The sequence below is a fragment of the Tamandua tetradactyla genome, chromosome 1 (assembly GCF_023851605.1).
Source record: "Tamandua tetradactyla isolate mTamTet1 chromosome 1, mTamTet1.pri, whole genome shotgun sequence".
In the NCBI taxonomy this organism is placed as follows: Eukaryota; Metazoa; Chordata; class Mammalia; order Pilosa; family Myrmecophagidae; genus Tamandua; species Tamandua tetradactyla.
Window position 1 is genome coordinate 69,526,379 of NC_135327.1, and position 20,422 is coordinate 69,546,800.

The window sequence follows — 20,422 nt, forward strand, 5'->3', positions numbered from 1 at the left end:
CCACCAATGGACTAGAACTGGTATAGAACTGAATCCTACATGCCACCTCACCTTTAAAGCATGCTTGGCCATCCCTATCTGTCCCTTGTTCTCCATACTGTCTACAGTGCAGGTAAGTTCTAGCTTTCTATCATGACAATTCCCAGTTCAACCCTCCTCCAAGAAGTCCTTTCTGACCACTTCAGATTTTAATGTCATTTTCTCCTTCAGTATTCACGTAGCAGTCTTGACATTTTATCACTAATCTACTCCTTGTGTTCTTGTGGACATTGCCAAGACTGTCAAATAAGGGCACATGCACTGAACTAAACAGAAGTCTTAGCACAGGTTCTGTCACCTGCAACACAAGCTCTGTGACCCTGGGCAAGTTACAAGATCTCGGGCCTCCCTTAATTATCACCCTTCCCCCTTACACCTACGAAGAGAGCTGTTGTAAACAATGCTATATGATGATTCAGTTGTGAACTCTGGCGGTCCATGGGAGTCACTGGGGAGAGTTTCTAAAGCAGCAATACCCAGGCTCCATTTGGCTTTCATTCATTATTCTATCAGATTGTCTGGAGGCAGGGCACAGCATGATATGATTTTCAAAGTTCTCCCAGGGGATTCTAATCTCAAGCAGGTTTGAGAATCAACACTCTATCTGAAAGTACTATACTATAAGGATCTATATACACTCAAGGCATTGTTATTATATATTGGTTCTTACGTTTGTGCTGGTTTTTTCAACAGAGAGTGTGCAGTGTATCCAATGCACTGCAAAATAGGTACCATGATACTAATGATCAGGAAGGTTAGGACATTTTGAGCATTGCCTCAGATAGTCTTCCTCTGGTGTTATCAGGATCATCACTGTTTTACAAACAGGGATGCTTAGATTCAAAGAGCATGAAGTGCCTCTCTGGGGACCACACAGTCCATGGATGGGGTCTCTTAGATGCAAACACAAGCTCAACACCCAATGCCACACTGGGACAGGAGTAGGCATTCAAATATCTGACAAACAGGGCTCTTTCTTAGAATCTCACAGCTGGCCTGTCCTTTCTCTTCCTCCTATTGCAGTTATTTGTTTATACATCCTATCTCTCGTGCTGGATTGCAATTTCCTCAAGGCAGGAGGCCATGCTCTTTCTCCTTTGTACTCCTAAACTCTCCCACAGAGCCTGGCACACAGAGGACAGTGGACCTTCAATTAATACTTGTTGAATGAATGAATTGGCAATAGACTATGGGCCAATGAGTGAGACTGTGACCTTTTATTCCTTACAAATACCTTTATTCCAATCAGGGAGAAAGAGACACTGTTTCCTGTAATTTCCTTGCCCACTGTTCCTCAACTACCAGAATCAAAGAAGGAAACAGCAGAAGCACTGTGTCGAAGCTTAAGCCATTTCAATTGCTGGATCTCTGAGGAATTCATTTAAGATAGTGTAATAACATCTGCTCACACTTCATCTGTACATAACATCTCTATTGTGAAATGAGACGAGACGGGATTAGACTGCCTTTGTTTTCACCTGATACTGCCCTTTCATTTCTCCCAAAGAGGTGGGGCCAACGGAGCATGCAGGAGGAGGTGGTACAACGGAGCATGCAGGAGGTGGCAGTAACATTGGAACATTTAGCAGGCTCAGTTCAGGAATCTAAATTGCATTTAATTCTAAGAAGCAAAAAGTTGGGAGGGTGAAGAGGAGGGCTCACGCTTCCCCAAGGACTGCCTGAAGGCAATCTGTGCTGATTTTGATTATGAAGTCTCTTTTAAGCAAGAAAAAAAACCTCTGCAAAATTAAACAATGAAATGCTCCAGCAGAAACACTAAACTACCTCTCTGCTCTGTAGAAATGCAAACCTGCACGGACTCTCTGCTAGGTTCTCTGGGCTAAGGGCAAGGCTCAAGCAGCAACATCCAAACCATGTTTTTCTTTAAAGAAGTATTTAATTTATTAAGCCCTACCTGTAGGAGGAAGGTTTAGGCACTCATTTTGGTACCTGAGAAAATTTCAAGAGCATTCTATGGCCACTAAGCAAAACCACCTTCCCCAATCAGTATTAACTCTGAGTCACAGAAACTTCCCACATGAGCAGAGATGACCCCAGATTCCGAGTGTAATCTGGCCCTGGGAAAGGTATTCCACCAGTCATGCAGCCCAATCCTGCAGCCAGTGTAGGACAGCCTTCCACAAATCACCAATGCCTGGTTCTTATGCCTGCAAGCAACAGTGTTTGGTTGTTAAACTGAAATACCGCATGCTATGCAACTCAAGTTCTGTAAAAGAGCTGATATTTTGATGACTTCTCATGCCTCAGAACGGTGCAAAAGTTTTGGGAAAAAGGAATGCAATAAATGCCTGATTGTTAGACTTAGAGAAAATGCAGCTGGAGCAACTCCTTTCCACCACTCAGTTCAATTCCACACTGGATATGAGTTCCAGGACACTGTGTTGTGCATGCTGACCCAAGTGAAAGGTGCCTGGTTCTACATCACTACCAGTGCTGATCTAAAATGGCCTTTCTTTTGTAAGAATCATGACCAAAGCAGCTAGCCTGTGGAACGACCTAACCCTATTTCCATTCCAGGGAAACGTTTTTTGGAGGGAGCTTTTCAAAGCAACAACTGGATTAGAGACAGTTAAGCTAACTTGATGGGGGCTCACCAGGGTGCCAGCGCCTTCCAGCAGGCACAGTCCCAACTTTCCCTCTCTCCCCTAATGCCCACACACGTGTACACACCCACATGCACACGGACGCACATGCAGACACTCGCAAGTATGCGTGGACACCAGTACACACTCATAGTCACATGCACACGCGTGCACGCAGGCCCACGCGCACACACATGCACACCGCGCACACGTGCGCGCTGGCCCAAGCGAGCTCGGAGCTCTTGGCGACCGATCTCCCGGGCCACCCCTCCGACGGGCCACTCACCTGGCGCCTCCGCCGCCGCCGGGGCTCCGGAGCGAACATACCCCGCGGCCCCACGGTCAGAGCACGTAGCCGCATCGTCCGTCCCCCTCCGGAGCCCGCGAGGGAGCCAGGCTCCGTCTCTGGCTCCGGCCCGGCTGGGGACGACTTGCAGGAGCACGGCCCCCTTCCCAGACTGCAGGGAGGAGGGGAGGCAATGTCCTCCCTTCCTCTGTGCTCGGCGGCTAGGGGTCCCTGAGAAGAAGAGCAATCCCTGAGGTTTGAAGGGTGCCCCTTATGGCCGCCCAGGTCCGTCCGAGCGAGGTGCGGCGTCCTCCTGGTCCACTGCGCCCGGGCGCGCAGAAAAAGTCAGACACCCGTAACAAAAGCCAGGCGGCCGAGCTCTGGGCCCTGGCGCGGCTTTCCTCCATCTGCCATGAATTAGCCTCCTCCTCCCCCACCTCAGACCGCAGGCCAGGAAAGGAGGTAAAAGGTTTCTTAGCCAAACACAGGGCAAAGTTGATGAAAACGTCTTCCAGGACGGGAGGGGAAGCAGAGACTGCCGCCCGTCATCTGACTGGAATTACCAATTTCTTTGGCTGGGGTTGTGCAGCTTTACCAGGATTTCAGCCTCTTTCAGAACGCTGGGCCCCCTCCCGGGGTGGGGGGGGGGGGAAGGGGGCTACGAAAACATCAAAATACAACACTCTCTTTAGGGTTCCTATTTTCAAAATTATCTAATGTTATCCGGAGATCAATACCAACTAGGCATGTACACAACCTGGCAAATAATCCACTTGGACTTGGAATGGAAAGAAAAACGAAGCCAATGCAGAAAGGCTTTTTCCTGATTTGCCTCTTCAACCAAGAAAACCCAGGTGTGTGACCTTGCTAAAGAGCCCGACAGCCACGTGAGGATTTCCAGCCAAGCTGAAAGGAGTGGGGTGGCAGGGGCCTTTCCCCACCCACGGCCCTCGGCAGCGGCCCTGCCCCACTGCCTTCCTCCTCCCTGGTGCCACTCTTGCTTCCCACACATCACATCTGGAGCCCAGTTGTCCCCTCTGGGGTCTGTGTTTTTACCAGGAAATTAAAAACCCGGAGCGAGCAAGGGCAGAGAAGGTGACTGGGGATGGGAGTGAGGAAGCCTGTTGCAAGAAGAGCAAGGAAGAACCAGGAAAGTGGCAGGTCATTTAACCTGAAGAAGGGAAGTCTGGAGAGTGTGGGGGAGACCAACAGAGAAAACAACCCTTTTCAAATGCTTCTCAGGCTTCCACATGACTCAGATGTAATGGACCTCAGTTACAGAGGAGCAGAACTCGGTTTTCTACAAGAAACTCCACATGAGATTAACATCTGAGAAAATGAAAAAGTTGCCAGTGAACAAGGCAAAGAAGCCCCTTCCTTGCTTCTTTTGGGGTACAGCAGAAGGGACTCGCCAGCTCCAAGAGGAGAGCTTTGGGCTAAAAGTCTGGCCTTCCAGCAGTTCATAGATAAGACCTTCAGGGCCTTCCCTCCCTGTCCAGCCCACAAGCAATTCCAGCGAGAGCATTAAGGTGACACACTCTTAATTCCAGATCTTCAACTCCACTTGCAATTCCAAACCTCTTGAATTGAAGACCCACCTGGGTGGGCTAACCCAGGGCCTTTATGAATAACATGTGTGCAAGTTCCGGTCCTCTGTTCAACTGGCCAGCACTAAACCTCTCAGGTTCTGGCACTGAACAGCCATCTTTTCATTTCTGAGGTCGAAAAGCAAAGCTCTTCTTCAACTTTCAATATGAACAACAACAAAAACAAAAAACCCAGTCTCCTCGCCTGGAGCGTGCCATTCTGGGTTCAGGTTCCTCACCAAATCGACACGTGGCACATACCAATTCCTTCTTGTTTCCCTCACAACCCTCAGTCAGATCGTTATTCCTTTTTTGTTTTCTACAGCTGATTTGAACTTTAGTTTTTGCCAGTTATTCTTCTATACACACATCCATCTCCCATGAGACTGAAGGCTCCCTGAGAACATATCTGTATTGTATTCATTTCCAATCCTCCATTATTTAACAGAAGACCTGGCATATAGTTGTGTCTATGTACTGAACTGAAAACGCACAACACCGCTGTCAGGAACACACAGTGCAAATGTGTTTTCTGGAAGTCAGTCTGGGCTTACCACCACCCTTACGGGGTACCCACTGGAACCAGCAAAAGGAGCCTGAATCCAAATCTGTGAATTTAAGTACCAGGCTCAACACTCTACAAAGAAATGCTCAAATTGGGAAAGCCAGCAGTTAAGGGGGGCTTTTTATGAGAAGGATAACCCTGAATTTGCTCTTATTTTTTTCAAAAAGCACATCATTCAGAAAACTCCAGCTGCTTATCACTAGTAATAAATTACATGCAATAATATCCTCACAGGTAATTGCCACAAACTGGTTTGTCACAGAATCTGGGAAAGAACTGATACTTTATCCCTGGGCAGGAAGTCAGAAACACACTACTGGAATGGATGTCCCCAAATGCAAAATGCAAATCAGATCCAAACAGTCCTCCACTGGGAACCCCTTCCGAGTCTCCCCACTGCCCCTTTCCAGCTGGCTGTCCTCCCATCTCTCCTCTCTCCCCTACCACATTGAATCACCTTCAGAACTGCGAGCAGTCCCAGCCTCTTGCACTTGAAGGTCCTCCTGCTTCTGTGACTTGGCAGTTTCCCATTCTGCCTACCTGGTTGCAAACCACTGCCTTTCATGGTTCCAGAGGAGCCACCTGCTAGCCTGGCCATCCCCATAGGTTAATACTCTCATCGCACATCGCTGACCTGAAACTCTATAGTGTAACCATCTCCTGCCTCCCAACCCTCTGTGCTGATGTTTCCCTTGGTGCTTTCCATACACAGAACAGCAGAGGAACGAGAAAGGCTGTTTCAAGAAGGGCAATATTCTGCTTTGCTCTGTTTGCTGATGTCCGATCACAGCTTTCTAATGCCCCTAGGAGCAATTTTAACCAGGAGGAGTTTCAGACAGCACAAGCTGAGGGGGGTGGGGGTGGGGGGTGGGATGCGGCAAGCGAACCCAAGAGCCAGAGCAAACGCCTCCAGGTACAAACAGGCTCTGAGCCTGCACCGGACCTGGCAAATGGATCTTGCCCTCATGTTCCTGGGGCTTCCACATGCAACAGTGGGCTCCAAGTTCTGACCCAGCTTCCAGGTTTCTGCCTAATTCATCACAATTCTGTCATCCTTACCCTGATGCAATGCCTACACTGGTTTCTGATAACACTTAATCCCAAGGAACAAAATTTTAAGGTTCCTCTGTAGAAGACAGATGTAATAGATTGTGAAAGCAGAGCTTTGGGGTCCAGACTGCGGGAGACAGATCGTCCACAAACAAGTTTCAGCAGCTGTAAACTGAAGACCCCTGCTCCATGATGAGGCAGACATTAATACCAAATCCAGGGGTTATGAGGATGGGCTCAAAGGGTCCATTCCAGGACACGGGGGTTCCCATCTAAAACCAGAGGCTGCTCCTTGCACATTCGCTCACTCACTTACTCATTCATCAAAAAACCCTTTATGTCTCCTCAGGCAGAAATACCCACACACAGAGTTACAAAGTAGCCAACTGAACCAATGACAATGTCAGGACTGACACAGAGGACATGGTAATTGCGCTCTGATGTGAAGGAGAAGCAGAAATTCTCAAGAGCGGAGCAGAGGAACCAAAGGCAACAGCGCATAAAGCAAGAGATTTGAGGGGTCTGGCCAAATGCTGGGGTGGCTAAAGCACAGCAGGTTCAGGATGCTGACAGCAGATAGGGCTGGGAATTGGGTGGAGGTGCAGGTTCAAGGCTGAGGACGTGGGCAAGCCAGGAATACAAGCCTTGTAGGTGAGAGGGCCAACTGGGCTTTAGCCTGAGGGCAACGCGACCTCCCAAGAGTAAAAAGCATTGTCATCATATCTGCATTTTATAAGATGATCTGGCTGTCCTAGTGGAGAACAGTTTTCATTGCCAGTTTTTCATTATCAGAGGCAAAGGACTTTTAAGAAAGTACTTATATAGGTAGAACTCAGAAACTTTCTCATTATGAAGTGCCCTCCAGCCATCCCAAAGAAGGATGACTTATATGTGTCCAGAGCAGTCAAGGATTGTAAGAGACAGGAGAAGGAGAATACTATTTATCTTCATAGCCTCCATGCCTGCCATATAATGGGAGACCCATAAATGTTTCATGAATGAAAAAAGGAGAAAGGAACGCAAGGAGTTGAATTCAAGTCAAACTGATTCAAACCAGTGTTTCCCTCTAATCCCAGAGTCTCCAGTTTGGGTCACCAGATCTCCTGGCAAAGGACTCCCGTCTCTCACCACCCTCTCCACCCGCCCATCATTCACACTTTGGGATGACTTGATGACACTTCAGTGTAAGGAAGTTTCTAAGCACTACCTACATAAGCCCCCCTACCCCACCCAGCCTTCTTTGTAAAAGCACTTTGCCTCCGATAAAGAAAAAACACTCTCTTCAATCCAAGGAATTTCTGACACTGACAAGCTGTTGCAAACTCTCATCTCCAGAAATCTCCAAGCCTGGGCTTTTCTCCTTCTCCAAAGGCAGGCATGGACAGGGTGGCTGGCCAGGGGTCTTTTCCCAAATACCATTTCTCTGGCCGGGTCTTGTCTTATACTTAGGGCAGTGCTCAAGTACAGAGCTTGGGCAAATCCTCTCTTCTAAGTCCTTGTCTTCTCTCCCGTTCAGCTCTATTTCCACAATTAGAAGAGCCCACAGGCGTACGGTGCCTGCTGGGGCAGTAAGCACCCTTAATCTTCCCAAAGACTTCCCTTTTCTGAGTGGGTCAAATAAGGAGAAAGCCCTGTATGTTTCTCTCACCTTTGAAGTTGATAAAGACCTTCTCTTCCGCAAGCATCTTTTTACCTCCTTCCTTTTTCTGCATCTACTAGCATCTCCCCTCTTTTTCCCACATCTACAAGTGTGAAGCCTCCTTTTCCCTTGATTATTTAAGCTGTAGCCAGAGAATACCTGGGAAGAGGGAAGTTCCAGGAGGTCAGAGGCTGTCTGGGGACAGCTGGGAATGCAGGAGTGCAGGGATCACAACCAAGGGGGGCTGGCTTCAGATCGCAAGGGGGAGAGCAGACTACCTAACCTGGTCGCCAGTCCCTCAGCTAGCGGACATCCAGAGGGGACAGGGACAGCTTCCTCACGGCTGGTTATAAGGATTAAAGGTGCCATATACAAAGAGACAACCACCCCACCCCACCCTACCCTAGCAAATGATCCAAGAACAAAAGTTATTATCTACTGGGGGCGGGGCAGGGGGAGCAAGACTTGACCTCAGATGTTAAGACTGCAAGCCCTGATAAAAATCGTAGCAGGTGTTGGCTCTCTGCATCCAATGAATGAGTCCCCTGAAATCAAGGGAGGTCATTTTTCCCATTGAGTTTAACCAAAGTGCATTATCTGGCTAAGTACTCAAGACTATTTCTCTTCTAAACACGCTTCCCCACAATGACAGTTCCCATCAGAATCATCTACAAGAAGAGCTGGGTGCATGCACCAAGGCAGGTCCCCGAGACTCCTGTTTGTATGGTATCATCATTTTAGCCGCATCTCGTGGCTTCTCTTAAGGAAGAAACGATGACTTTTTACAGCCTCAGCATAACATTTTTGCCGATGTTTAAGATATAAGCATTTGTTCTCAAATCATTTCCCCCTCCGCTCTCCCCTTTCCTTTCCTGTGTTCCCTTCCCCCTGACTTGGAGAAATTTTTAAAAAGTGCTTTCCCTACAAAATGAAGGTCTAACATGCGCCTTTTACCCCTTCCCTGCTCAAAAGCAGTAGTTTTTTTGTTTTGTCTTTAAAGGACGCTCAGAATATAGCCAACTAAAGGGCCGAATTACAGAACCACTGCACCACCCTCTGCAAAGGAGATGACCCGTATCCCTGTGCCCTGCCAGGTTGGCCGAGCCCCACTTTCCTCCAGTATGTGGCCCACCCAGAGGGAGAGGCAGGAAGAGGCTGGGGTAAAACAGAGCTTCCTCCCAGCAGGAGGGAAAAGCTCCTGCTTCCTCACCTCCCCTGGGGCTGGCAGACAAGTCTTAGCCCTGCTAAGCAAGTGAAGAAGGAGAGAAAGGGAAAGGCAAGGAGGTGGGAGGCCCCGGCTAACCCAGAAGCCTGCACACGGTGGGTGACGGACACACACCTGCCTGGATACAGGGGCCACGGCCTCAAACCTACAACTTAAAGGAAGGTTTACAGAAGCAAATGCTATTTGCCATCGCTTACATACCAGCTTCTGGCCTCCCCCATCCCTCACAAGCACAGAGCATGGTCTTTGATTAGGGTATGAACCAACCTCCATGCAAATTCTCATGGTTCCACCCTCCCCCTTGGAAAAAAAAAAAAGTATCTGTGAAAGGAGTGGAGAATTGAAACCATAAGTATGAGACTACTACATTTAAGACATTTTCTCTCTGCAAATGAAGATGGCAAAGGGGAAGGGGATTTAAACTGGGAGGACGCTCAGGAAACACTGCCTTTCACTCTCTCACACACACACTCCCACTCCCAACTCTCACACACTCACACTCATAACTTTTTACACACTGGCTTTCACACGCATATACTCAATGCACCCACACTCACATTCTCTCACACATTCATACAAACACTCATTTTCACACTCATACACATTCAATGCACTCACGTATATTCCCATACACTCACACTCCCTCACTCTCTTTTTTTAACTTTTTTATTAATTAAAAAAAATAAACAAACAAAACATTTAGATATCATTCCATTCTACATATACAGTCAGTAATTCTTAATATCATCACATAGTTGCATGTTCATCATTTCTTAGTACATTTGCATCGATTTAGAAAAAGAAATAAAAAGACAACAGAAAAAGAAATAAAATGATAATAGAGAAAAAAAACTATACGTACCATACCCCTTATCCCTCGCTTTCATTTACCACTATTTCAAACTGAATTTATTTTAACATTTGTTCCCCCTATTATTTATTTTTATTCCATATGTTCTACTCTTCTGTTGATATAGTAGCTAAAAGGAGCATCAGACATAAGGTTTTCACATTCACAGAGTCTCATTGTGAAAGCTATATCATTGTTCAATTATCATCAAGAAACATGGCTACTGGAACACAGCTCTACATTTTCAGGCAATTCCCTCCAAACTCTCCACTACATCTTGAACAACAAGGTGATATCTACTTAATGCATAAGAATAACCTTCAGGATAACCTCTCGACTCTGTTTGGAATCTCTCAGCCATTGACACTTTGTCTCATTTCACTCTTCCCCCTTTTGGTCGAGAAGGTTTTCTTAATCCCTTGATGCTGGGTCTCAGCTCATTCTAGAGTTTTTCTCAATCCCTTGATGCTGAATCTCAGCTCATTCTGGGATTTCTGTCCCACACTACCAGGAAGATCCACTCCCCTGGTAGTCATGTCCCATGTAGACAGGGGGAGGGTGGTGAGTCTGCTTGCTGTATTGGCTGGAGAGAGAGCCCACATCTGAGCAACAAAAGAGGTTCTCTTAGGGGTGACACTTAGGCTTAATTTTAAGTAGGCTTGACCTATCCCCTGTGGGGTTAAGTTTCATATGAACAAACCCCAAGACTGGGGGCTCAGTCTATAGCTTTGGTTGTCCACACTGCTTGTGAGAATATCAAGAATTCAACTTGGGGAAGTTGAGTTTTCCCCCGTTCTCACCATTCCCCGAAGGGGACTTTGCAAATACTGTTCCACTCACTGATCAGATCACTCTGGGATTCATCAGGGCATCACCTGGACAAACCAACAAAATCTCATATCCTATACAAAGTTCCATGTACTTAAGGTGTTCAATCAACTATCTACATAAGTTATATTAGGAGATGCACTAGTCAAAGTATAGATTTGTACCAACTAAACATTTTTTGCTTTAGTCTCACACATTAGTTGAAATATTAAATTAAGTACCATCTATTTTCAGCACACTGCAGTAATAACATTCTTTTGTTCTTCCTCATGCAAAAACATTTTTTAAATTTGTACATTTAGTCACTATCATTATACATTCTAGGCATTCCTAGGTTACACCATCTCAATCTTTATCGTCTATCTTTCTTTGTGATTTCATTTATGCCCCAGCCCTCCTCCATCATTCTCATATGCAGCTTCATTCAGTGTTTTAACATAATTGTATTACAGTTAGGTAATATTGCGCTGTCCATTTCTGAGTTTTCATATTCAGTCCTGTTGCACAATCTGTATCCCTTCAGCTCCAATTACCCAATATCTTACCCTATTTCTATCTCCTGATGGTCTCTGTTACCAAGGAAATATTCCAAGTTTATTCACTAATGTCAGTTCATATCAGTGAGACCATACAGTATTTGTCCTTTTGTTTCTGGCTAATCACACTCAGCATAATGTCCTTAAGGTCCATTCATGTTGTTATGTACTTCATAACTTTATTCTGTCTTACAGCTGCGTAATATTCCATCTTATGTAAATGTCACAGTTTGTTTAGCCAGCTGTCTGTTGATGGACATTTTGGCTGTTTCCATCTCTTGGTAATTGTTAATAATGCTGCTATAAACATTGGTGTGTAAATGTCCATTTTTGTCCTTGGCCTTGTGTCCTTTGAGTAGAGACAGCGTATAGATGGGTCCTGTTTTTTAATTCATTCTGCCAGACTATGTCTTTTGATTGGAGAGTTTAATCCATTAACATTCATTGTTATTACTGCATGGGTAGTACTTTCTCCTACTATTTTGCCTTCTGGATTTTATATGTCATATCTAATTTTCCTTCTTTTTACCTTTACTCATAGTCTTCCTTTCTACACTCTTCTCCACACCTCTTTCTTCTGTCTTCATATCTGTTTCTAGTGTTCCCTTTAGTATTTCTTGCAGAGCTGGTCTCTTGGTCACAAATTCTCTCAGTGATTTTTTTTCTGAAAATGTTTTAATTTCTCCCTCATTTTTGAAGGACAATTTTGCTGGATATAGAATTCTTGGTTGACAGTTTTTCTCTTTTAATAATTTAAATATATTATCCCACTGTCTTCTCGCCTCCATGATTTCTGCTGAGAGATCTGCGCATAGTCTTATTGGGCTTCCCTTGTATGTGATGGATTGCTTTTCTCTTGCTGCTTTCAAGATCCTCTCTTTCTCTTTGACCTATGACATTCTGATTATTAAATGTCTTGGAGTATGTCTATTTGGATCTATTCTCTTTGGGGTATGCTGCACTTCTTGGATCTGTAATTTTAAGTCTTTCATAAGAATTGGGAAATTTTCAGTGATAATTTCTTCCATTAGTTTTTCTCCTCCTTTTCCCTTCTCTTCTCCTTCTGGGACACCCACAACACATATATTCATGCACTTCATATTGTCTTTCAATTCCCTGAGTCCCTGCTCATATTTTTAGGAGGGGGACATCTTGAACATGTAACTCATAGCCTCTTATTACCTGAACAGCAGGCAGCTACCTATTTTCCCAGTTTATTGTTGGAGGCTAGAATTAGAATGGGATGGAGCAGCTCCCTCTACCTGTGAGGGAGGCTGAGTCTCCTGGGTCCAGTGGTTTCACACAGGGACTCCTCTACTCTCCCTGTCCCCTACCTGGGAACCCTCACGAGTGGCAGTGGGTGGGTCTGTGGGGTGGACATGGGAACCTGTGGACTTGAGGATCTGGAGCAACCTCAGACAGGTTGTGAAGGTGAATGTGTGTGTGTGTGTGTGTGCATGTGTGTCTGTGTGTTTGTGAGAGTTGAGTATCAGAGCATGAGTGTTGTGAGTGTGGAATGTGGTGTTTAAAAGAGCGTGTGAGTCAAGCAGTGGGGACAACCAAAACAATAGGCTGAAACCAAAGCAATCTTTGGGTTTGTTCATATGAAACTTAAACCCACAAAGGATAGGTCAAGCCTACTCAAAATTAGGCCTAAGAGTCACCTCCAAGAGAACCTCTTTTGTTGCTCAGATGTGGTCTCTCAGCCAACATGGCAAGCAGACTCACTGCCCTCCCCCTCTCTTCATGGGACATGACTCCCAGGGGTGTGGACCTTCCTGGCAATGTGGGACAGAAATCCTAGAATGAGCTGAGACTCAGCATCAAGGGATTGAGAAAACCTTCTTGTCCGAAAGGGGGAAGAGTGAAATGAGACAAAATAAAGTGTCAATGGCTGAGAGATTCCAAACAGAGTCAAGAGGTTATCCTGGAGGTTATTCTTGCGCATTATATATATATCACCTTTTTAGTTAAGGTGTAATGGAGAGGCTGGAGGGAACTGTCTGAAAATGTAGAGCTGTGTTCTAGTAGATATGTTTCTTGAAGATGATTGTATAATGATATAGCTTTCACAATATGACTGTGTGATTGTGAAAACCTTGTGTCTGATGCTTCTTTTATCTTCTTTAATGACAGATGAGTAAAAGATATGGATTAAAAATAAATAAATAATAGAGGGACTAAACATTAAAATAAATTTAGTAGATTGAAATGCTACTGATCAATGAAAGGGAGGGGTAAGAAGTATGGTATGTACGAATTTTTTTCTGTTTTCTTTTTATTCCTTTTTCTGAATTGATGCAAATCTTCTAAGAAATGATCATGATGATGAATATACAACTGTATGATGATACTGTGAATCATTGATTATATATCAAGAACAGAATAATCATATGGTAAGAATGTTTGTGTTTGTATGTGGTTATATTTGTAAATAAATTTTAAAAAACACCCCAATTGTCTCCAAAAAGAAAAAGAAAAGTGTGTGAGGATATGTGAATGCATTGAGTGTGTATGAGTGTGAAAATAAGTGTCTGAGTGTGTGAATGAGAATAAGTATGTGTTGTATATGCTATGAAAGTGAATATGTGTGAGTGGGAGAATGAGTTGAAAGTAAGTGTGTGAGTTGAGAGTGTAAGATTGTGAGAGTGAGTGTGAGAGGGTTTTGTGGAGTGTGAGTGAGAATGTTAAGAGAGTGAGGGAGTAGTGTCAATGGCTGAGAGATTCCAAACAGAGTCGAGAGGTTATCCTGGAGGTTATTCTTATGCATTAAGTAGATATCACCTTGTTGTTCAAGATGTAGCGGAGAGGCTGGAGGGAACTGCCTGAAAATGTAGAGCTGTGTTCCAGTAGCCATGTTTCTTGATGATGATTGTATAATGATATAGCTTTCACAATGTGACTGTGTGATTGTGAAAACCTTGTGTCTGATGCTCCTTTTATCTACCTTGTCAACAGATGAGAGGAACATATGGAATAAAAATAAATTATAGGGGGGAACAAATGTTAAAATAGATTTAGTTTGAAATGCTAGTGATCAGTGAAAGGGATCAGTAAGGGGTATGGCCTGTAAAATTTTTTGTTTGTTTGTTTGTTATATTTTTCTGTTGTCTTTTTATTTCTTTTTCTGAATTGATGCTAATGTTCTGGGAAATGATCTTGATGATGAATATGCAGCTATGTGATGACATTGTGAATTGCTGAGTGTATGTGTTGGGAATGTTTGTTTCTTGTAATTTTTTTAATTAATAAAAAATTAAAATATATATATATATATGTCCCCCTCCTCCACCTGCCCAGCACTTGTTCAATACCAAAGGACTCCAGATATAAAGAAACCAGCAGAGCTCATTTCTAAGCAAAAGTGTGAGATACACAATTTCAGGACTTATTCTGCTACTTTCAGCACCAGCATCCCCCAAAACAGAGAAGGTAACTTTTACTTTGTCCAGGTTGTGAAGAAAACTGACCCAGTTGGTGGTGCTGTGCCTGCCTGTTAACACTCTTCCCTGATCATATAATATTCAAGCACTTAAGAGTGGAGGTGCAAGGTGGGTCTTGATTAGTTTACTAGTGTCTTTTAAAAGGAAAACATTTTGGAGAAAGCTCAGGGCAGACAGAGACACTTGGAGAACAGAGCCTACATGAGCTCTAAACGTCTGGAAATGCAGAAAGAAAATGCTCCCAGAGGAAGTTGTTTGAAACCAGGAGCCAAAGGACCAGCAGACTCCAGCCATGTGCCTTCCCATGTAACAGAGGTGTTCCTGACACCATTGGCCTTTCTTGAGTCAAGGTATCTTTCTCTGGATGCCTTAGTTTGGACATCTTTATGGCCTTAGAACTGCAAACTTGCAACTTATTAAATTCCCTTTTTAAGAGCCATTTCATTTCTGGTATATCACATTCTGGCAGCTTTTACAAACCAATACACTGGTCTTTCCACTCCTCCTTAATTCTTTCCTGCACCAAAAATACCCCTAATATTCACTGACACTTAGGCTAGGAAATGACAATTGTTGGACCACCTCTAGTACTTTGGGTAGGGATATTTGCCAATAAGAAGTCAGCGTGGCCTTCAGTGTCCCACCTGGAACAGCCTGAACAAATCTCAGGCCTGGCTAGACTGTAGGAATCCCTGGAGGAGGTTGTTTAAAAAACATACCCAAAACCCAACTTCATTCCTACCATTGAAAGCAGAATCTTTGGGGGCACTGCTATTATTTCAAAAGCCTACCATGGTATTCTAACATGCAATCAGGCTAAGAACCCTGGGCAATGGGACCCAGGGAACAGAGTGCATGCTCTCTCTATCACACGGAACATCCCCCCGGGAAAGCCTGGATGGATGGGGACCAGGACAAGTGTGGATGAGAGAGTGCCAAAGTGGACCAGACCCTCCCCTGCCTCTTGTGGCATGGCTGCAGACTTAGGAGTAATCCCTCTTGGCCACCTATGGTTCATCTAGTGCAGACAACAAAATTATTACCCACCCCAAAAAGTCCTTGTAAGGTTTATGCCAGATAATGCATATAGAAGGTCTGGTATGATGCCCACTCAATAGTCTTCTTTCCCCTGATAAGAGGGAGTCCTACAGAGATCAGAAGAGTTTGGAGGACTAAGGCGGGAGGTCTTTAATAGATACCAGAAAGATAAAGTTACAGTTTCTGCCTAGGTTGGACTTTTTCCATCAATATGAACACTTTTTTTCTTTTTGCATGGGGAGGCACTGGAAATCGAACCTGGGTTTCTGGAATATGAACACATTTTAACTACCTATCAATTACATTTTTCAAAAGCAAAAGTTTGTTACTGATTTCTAGTATTGCCAGTATGGAGAGGCTGAGCAGAGAGCAGGTTCTTTGGGGCAGTGCTGGGGCCACCGCCTAAACTTGGTGAGCCAAAAGGTGTGCTACATCTTCTCACATAGGCCAAAGCTATCAACTTGCCACTGTTAAAATGGTATACCACAAGGGATATATTAAGGTTCAAAGAGCGTGATGCATACAACTTACTGTCAAATATTTAGAAAATAGAAAAATAGTTGATGGACATATAAATAGAGAGTAAATGATATATGGATGGATAGATGGATTAATGGATTTATGGACAGATTGATGGATCGATGGATTGATGGATGGATGACAGATTATGGACAGAGAAATAATGGGATGGAACGATGGACCAATGGATTGATGGATCAAGGAATGGATGGATGATGACAGATAGATAGATACATAAAGGGAGGAGGGTGGGGATGGATAGAAGAGAAGATGGATGGGTAGATGGATGGAAGAAGAAGGGAAAGAGGGAGGGAAGGAAGGATGAACAGAGATGGGTGGATGGCTGACAAGATGGATAGTGACAGATGATAGACTAAACTGTTAGATAAATGGATAGATAGAATGAGATGACAAATATTTTTTTACCAGCAAAAGTCTTGTTATTGAGTATTGCCAGTGTGAGTATGTTTATGCCAGGGATGAGATGGAAGAGGCAGAAGTGGCCAGGAGGTAAGCTCTAGGGCCTTTGGAGTAATGCTGGGGTGTCAGAAGATGGTGAATCTGGGCATCTGTGGGTGTTAGTATGTATATTTTTGCAATTGTCCTATAAGTTTGAAATTTTTTCAAAATTAGAAGTTCAAAAAAAAAACCACACCTGCCCAATTCTCAACAAATTCAGTGATTCAAGGCAGCTGATGATTAAATGCTTCTGATGTGGATTCAACAGAAAATGGCCATCTCCTTCCCACTGAGCAGAGACTTCTAGTTCCCCAATGAAGTGTCATCTCTATTGTGCCCACACCTAAACTTAAGAAGTTTATCAGTATATGAAAACATGTTCCCATTAAATAAAATTTTATGTTCTGACTCAGGGGGAGGTGGGAGAAATCTCTAAAGCAAAAACAAAATCTCTGCCCATGCCCCACCTGTACCTCGGTCTCCCTAGGGTGAGGCACAGACAGGACAGTGAAGCAAAATGCAGTGTCCTGGTCCTGAGCAGGTGGCAGGAGCCCACACACACTGGGACCCCTGAGTGCACCCTGTCCTTTATTAGGAAGATGGCATCAACTGCAAAGGGCAGAAGAGCATCTGGTGTTCAAGACGACAATACAGCTGAAGGGTAACCATTGGTTTAGACAATTCTTTCACCCACCAGTGTCAATGGCAGCCCACTCTGTACCAGGCACATTATTGAGCACAGCCCCAACAGGCTCAGAATCGCCCATTTCCCAGCAGAGAAGATTGGGGCTTAGATGTCAAGCCTGTAGACCAGGTCACTCTTCCAGCTGGAGGCAGAGGGGGCCAAGGCTGAGAGTCCCCTTCTTGTCCCATACGCCGCTGCTGCACTTCTAGGGCTGGACTGAGTTCTTTGCTTTGGTGATAAACATCTCTCAGGACTCCAGCCTTAAATTGGTAAAAGCTATTTAATCATATTCTTCCTAGTTCATCAATATGCATATACATCATCACTTTAGTAGATGCCTGGGGAAGGCTTTTTCCCAAAAGACAGCCCATGACCAGTGTGTTAGTTAGATTCAGTTGTCAACTTGGCCAGGTGAGCATACCTAGTTTTGTTGCTGCAGACATAAGCCAATGGTATGTGAACCTCATCTGTTGCTAATTACACCTGCAGTCGGTTAGGAGGTGTGTCTGCTGCAATGAGTGACATTTGACTTAACTGGCTGGTGCTTAAATGAGAGAGCGCAATGTAGCACAGCCTAAGCAGCTTCGCATTCCTCATCTCAGCACTCGCAGCTCAGCCCAGGCCTTTAGAGATGCAGAAAGAAGTCACCCCAGGGAAAGTTGCTGGAACCCAGGGGCCTGGAGAGAAGACCAGCAGAGACCATCCTGTGCCTTCCACGTAAGAAAAACCGTCAGTGGAAAGTTAGTTGCCTTTCCTTTGAAGAACTGACAAAATAAATCCCCTTTTATTAAAAGCCAATCTGCTTCTGGTGTGTTGCATTACAGCAGCTAGCAAAATAGAACAACCAGTTAGAGGTTGGGTCACTTTCTGAAATGTTAGTTAAATTGCTTTTCTAATTAAAAAAATAAAAACCACTCAAGTATATCCATAACCCAGAGTTGGGAGTCCTCTTAATACTCCTTTGTTTAAAAAGAAAAGAAAAATTTATTCATGCAAAGAAAAAGGCATTTGGGGTTGCATGGCCCCGAGGCTTCACCTCCCCTCTCTCCCTCTGGTAATCCCTGTCTGGCCACTCTTGGCAGGGAAGGATCATTTCCTACACTGCCATTTTTCTAGTATATCCCTAGATTTTGGGTCTCTGCTCACATTATAAACTATGTGTGTCAAGACTGTGAGTTTTCTCCCACTAATGGTGGCTCACTGCAGCCCATGAGATGCAGATGAGGCTGGGTGAAGGCTATTTATAGAATGAATGAAGAAGTCATCAAGGGACAGAAGCCTAAAGTGGCCTGTCATTCAGAGACCAGACACTGCAAGTCACCAGGGCGGATCCCTGGAAGGTGTGCTCCTCTCACCTGTTGGGCCCTCTGAGTCGGTGATGAACTGATTTACAATTATTTACATCACCTATTCATGGGTTCATTCTCTCCTGGACTCTAGGGTGACTGCCTGGAAGGGAGCAGAGGGAGAAAGACAGCCTAGAGCTGGATTGGTGTCCTGGAGGAAACAAGGAAGGCTCAGAGGGCCAGGTTCAGATTTAGAGGGGGCTCTGGAGAAAATGGGGAGCCAGCAGGGGGTGGGATCTAGTAAAGGGAACTGAGAGGGTGTGCTGTCAGGAGCCTCTAAAACAGCCCACCCAGAGGGGACAAGTGCTCAAGAGTCAGGTGGTAAGGACAACCTGGAAGGGCTCCGAAGGCTGACAGTGCTCAGGACACATCAGAACCAAGGCGTGATCAGGGGCCAGAGAGGACAGATGGTCCTCCAAGAGGTTGAGGAGCGCGAGGTGAACAGTGGTGACTTTCACTGGGCTGGGAGTAGGTTTGGTGGGGGACAGGGGCAGGGACATTCCAAGGTAATCAGCACTCAACCACAGGACCATGGGAAGGAGTTTAGAAGGGCAAGCAAGCTTTTTTGGGATGGCAGGGGTCAGGGAGGGCAGCGTACACTGGGAGTGAGGAGAGGAGGACAGAGGACAGCTGCAAACGGGGCTCACTCTTCAGATCTCCACCATTCCGACCCCAGCGTCCTGGGATCACCCTATGTGTCCAAATCAACAGCCAAGTCTTCACTCTACACTGCTATGCACAAGTTCTGGAAGGGGAAGGTCACAGAGGGCAGAACACTAGGGGCATTGCCCACCAGGAGTTTGGCCCCCTGGCAGGACCTGCAAGTTCAGCTGCCCCAATCACCATCACTCTGTAACAGTGTATATCAATGATGAGTCCCTGCTCCCAGGGAGCCCAGTCACGGGGATGTCATGCTCCAAACACACCAGCAATTTCACCCTCAGGGAAACGAAAATTTGGAAGAAATGGAATAGGCTGTCTCAAGCACCCACCCATCTCACACATGGCCAAGTCCAGGTTCAAACCCCGTATGCATGACGGGCTGCTGCTGTTTGCCTTGAGGTCCCCAGAGATTCCCTGGATCTCACTCTCCTAGCCTTCACCAATTTTTAACTCCCTACTCCAACATTTCCAGCAGCATAATGTGCTCTAATCTAACAAACAAGTATGAGTGCTGAATCATTATACTGATACTTCTTTTAGACTCCAGTGTCTTGGAGCAGCTAGAAGGAAAAACCTGAAATTGTAGGATTGTAATCCATACCAAACTCTGAAATCTTTTCCATAACTACTTGTTACACTGCACTTCAAAATTTATTTCTTTTTTGTAATATGTTATTTTTCACAATAAAAAAAATGTTTCTTTTAAAGAGTTGAGTAGAGTCTTTGCCCCATTTCCCCAATGTTCTTCACTCCTAAATCCCCGTCAACCAGACTTTCCATCTCTGTGCCTCTGAACTGCCCATCACCTATGAGCCACTGCCCCCCACCCCATCCTATAAGTAATTTTACATCCATTTTGATTCAAGGTCTCAGTTTCCCTTGGCCATTTATCTTGATTTCTGTGATCCAGGATCCTGAGTTGTTTCCTATCTCACTGGTCCCTGCCTTGCCTCCTTTGGAGGGTCTCTATTCTCTTCAACTTCTCTAAATGCCCAGGGGTCACAGCAGCTCAGTCACAGACTCTGCTGGGGGGCACACTCCATCCCCAGCTGCCATCCTCTG

At 45.0% G+C, this 20,422-nt stretch overlaps 1 protein-coding gene across 7 annotated transcripts in view; it reads right to left on the minus strand.

The window, feature by feature from the left end:
* Positions 1–20,422, minus strand: part of TNS3 (tensin 3) — a 434,926-nt gene that overhangs the window by 301,912 nt on the left and 112,592 nt on the right. The window contains exon 1 of one of the 7 annotated variants that reach the window (XM_077118741.1): positions 2,929–3,421. The exons of the other annotated variants lie outside the window; for them this stretch is intronic. Within the exon in view, the coding sequence (XP_076974856.1) occupies positions 2,929–3,003 (75 nt within the window). The 5' untranslated portion in view covers positions 3,004–3,421. Of the gene's footprint in view, positions 1–2,928; positions 3,422–20,422 lie in introns of those variants that run through there. 7 annotated transcript variants of the gene reach the window in all.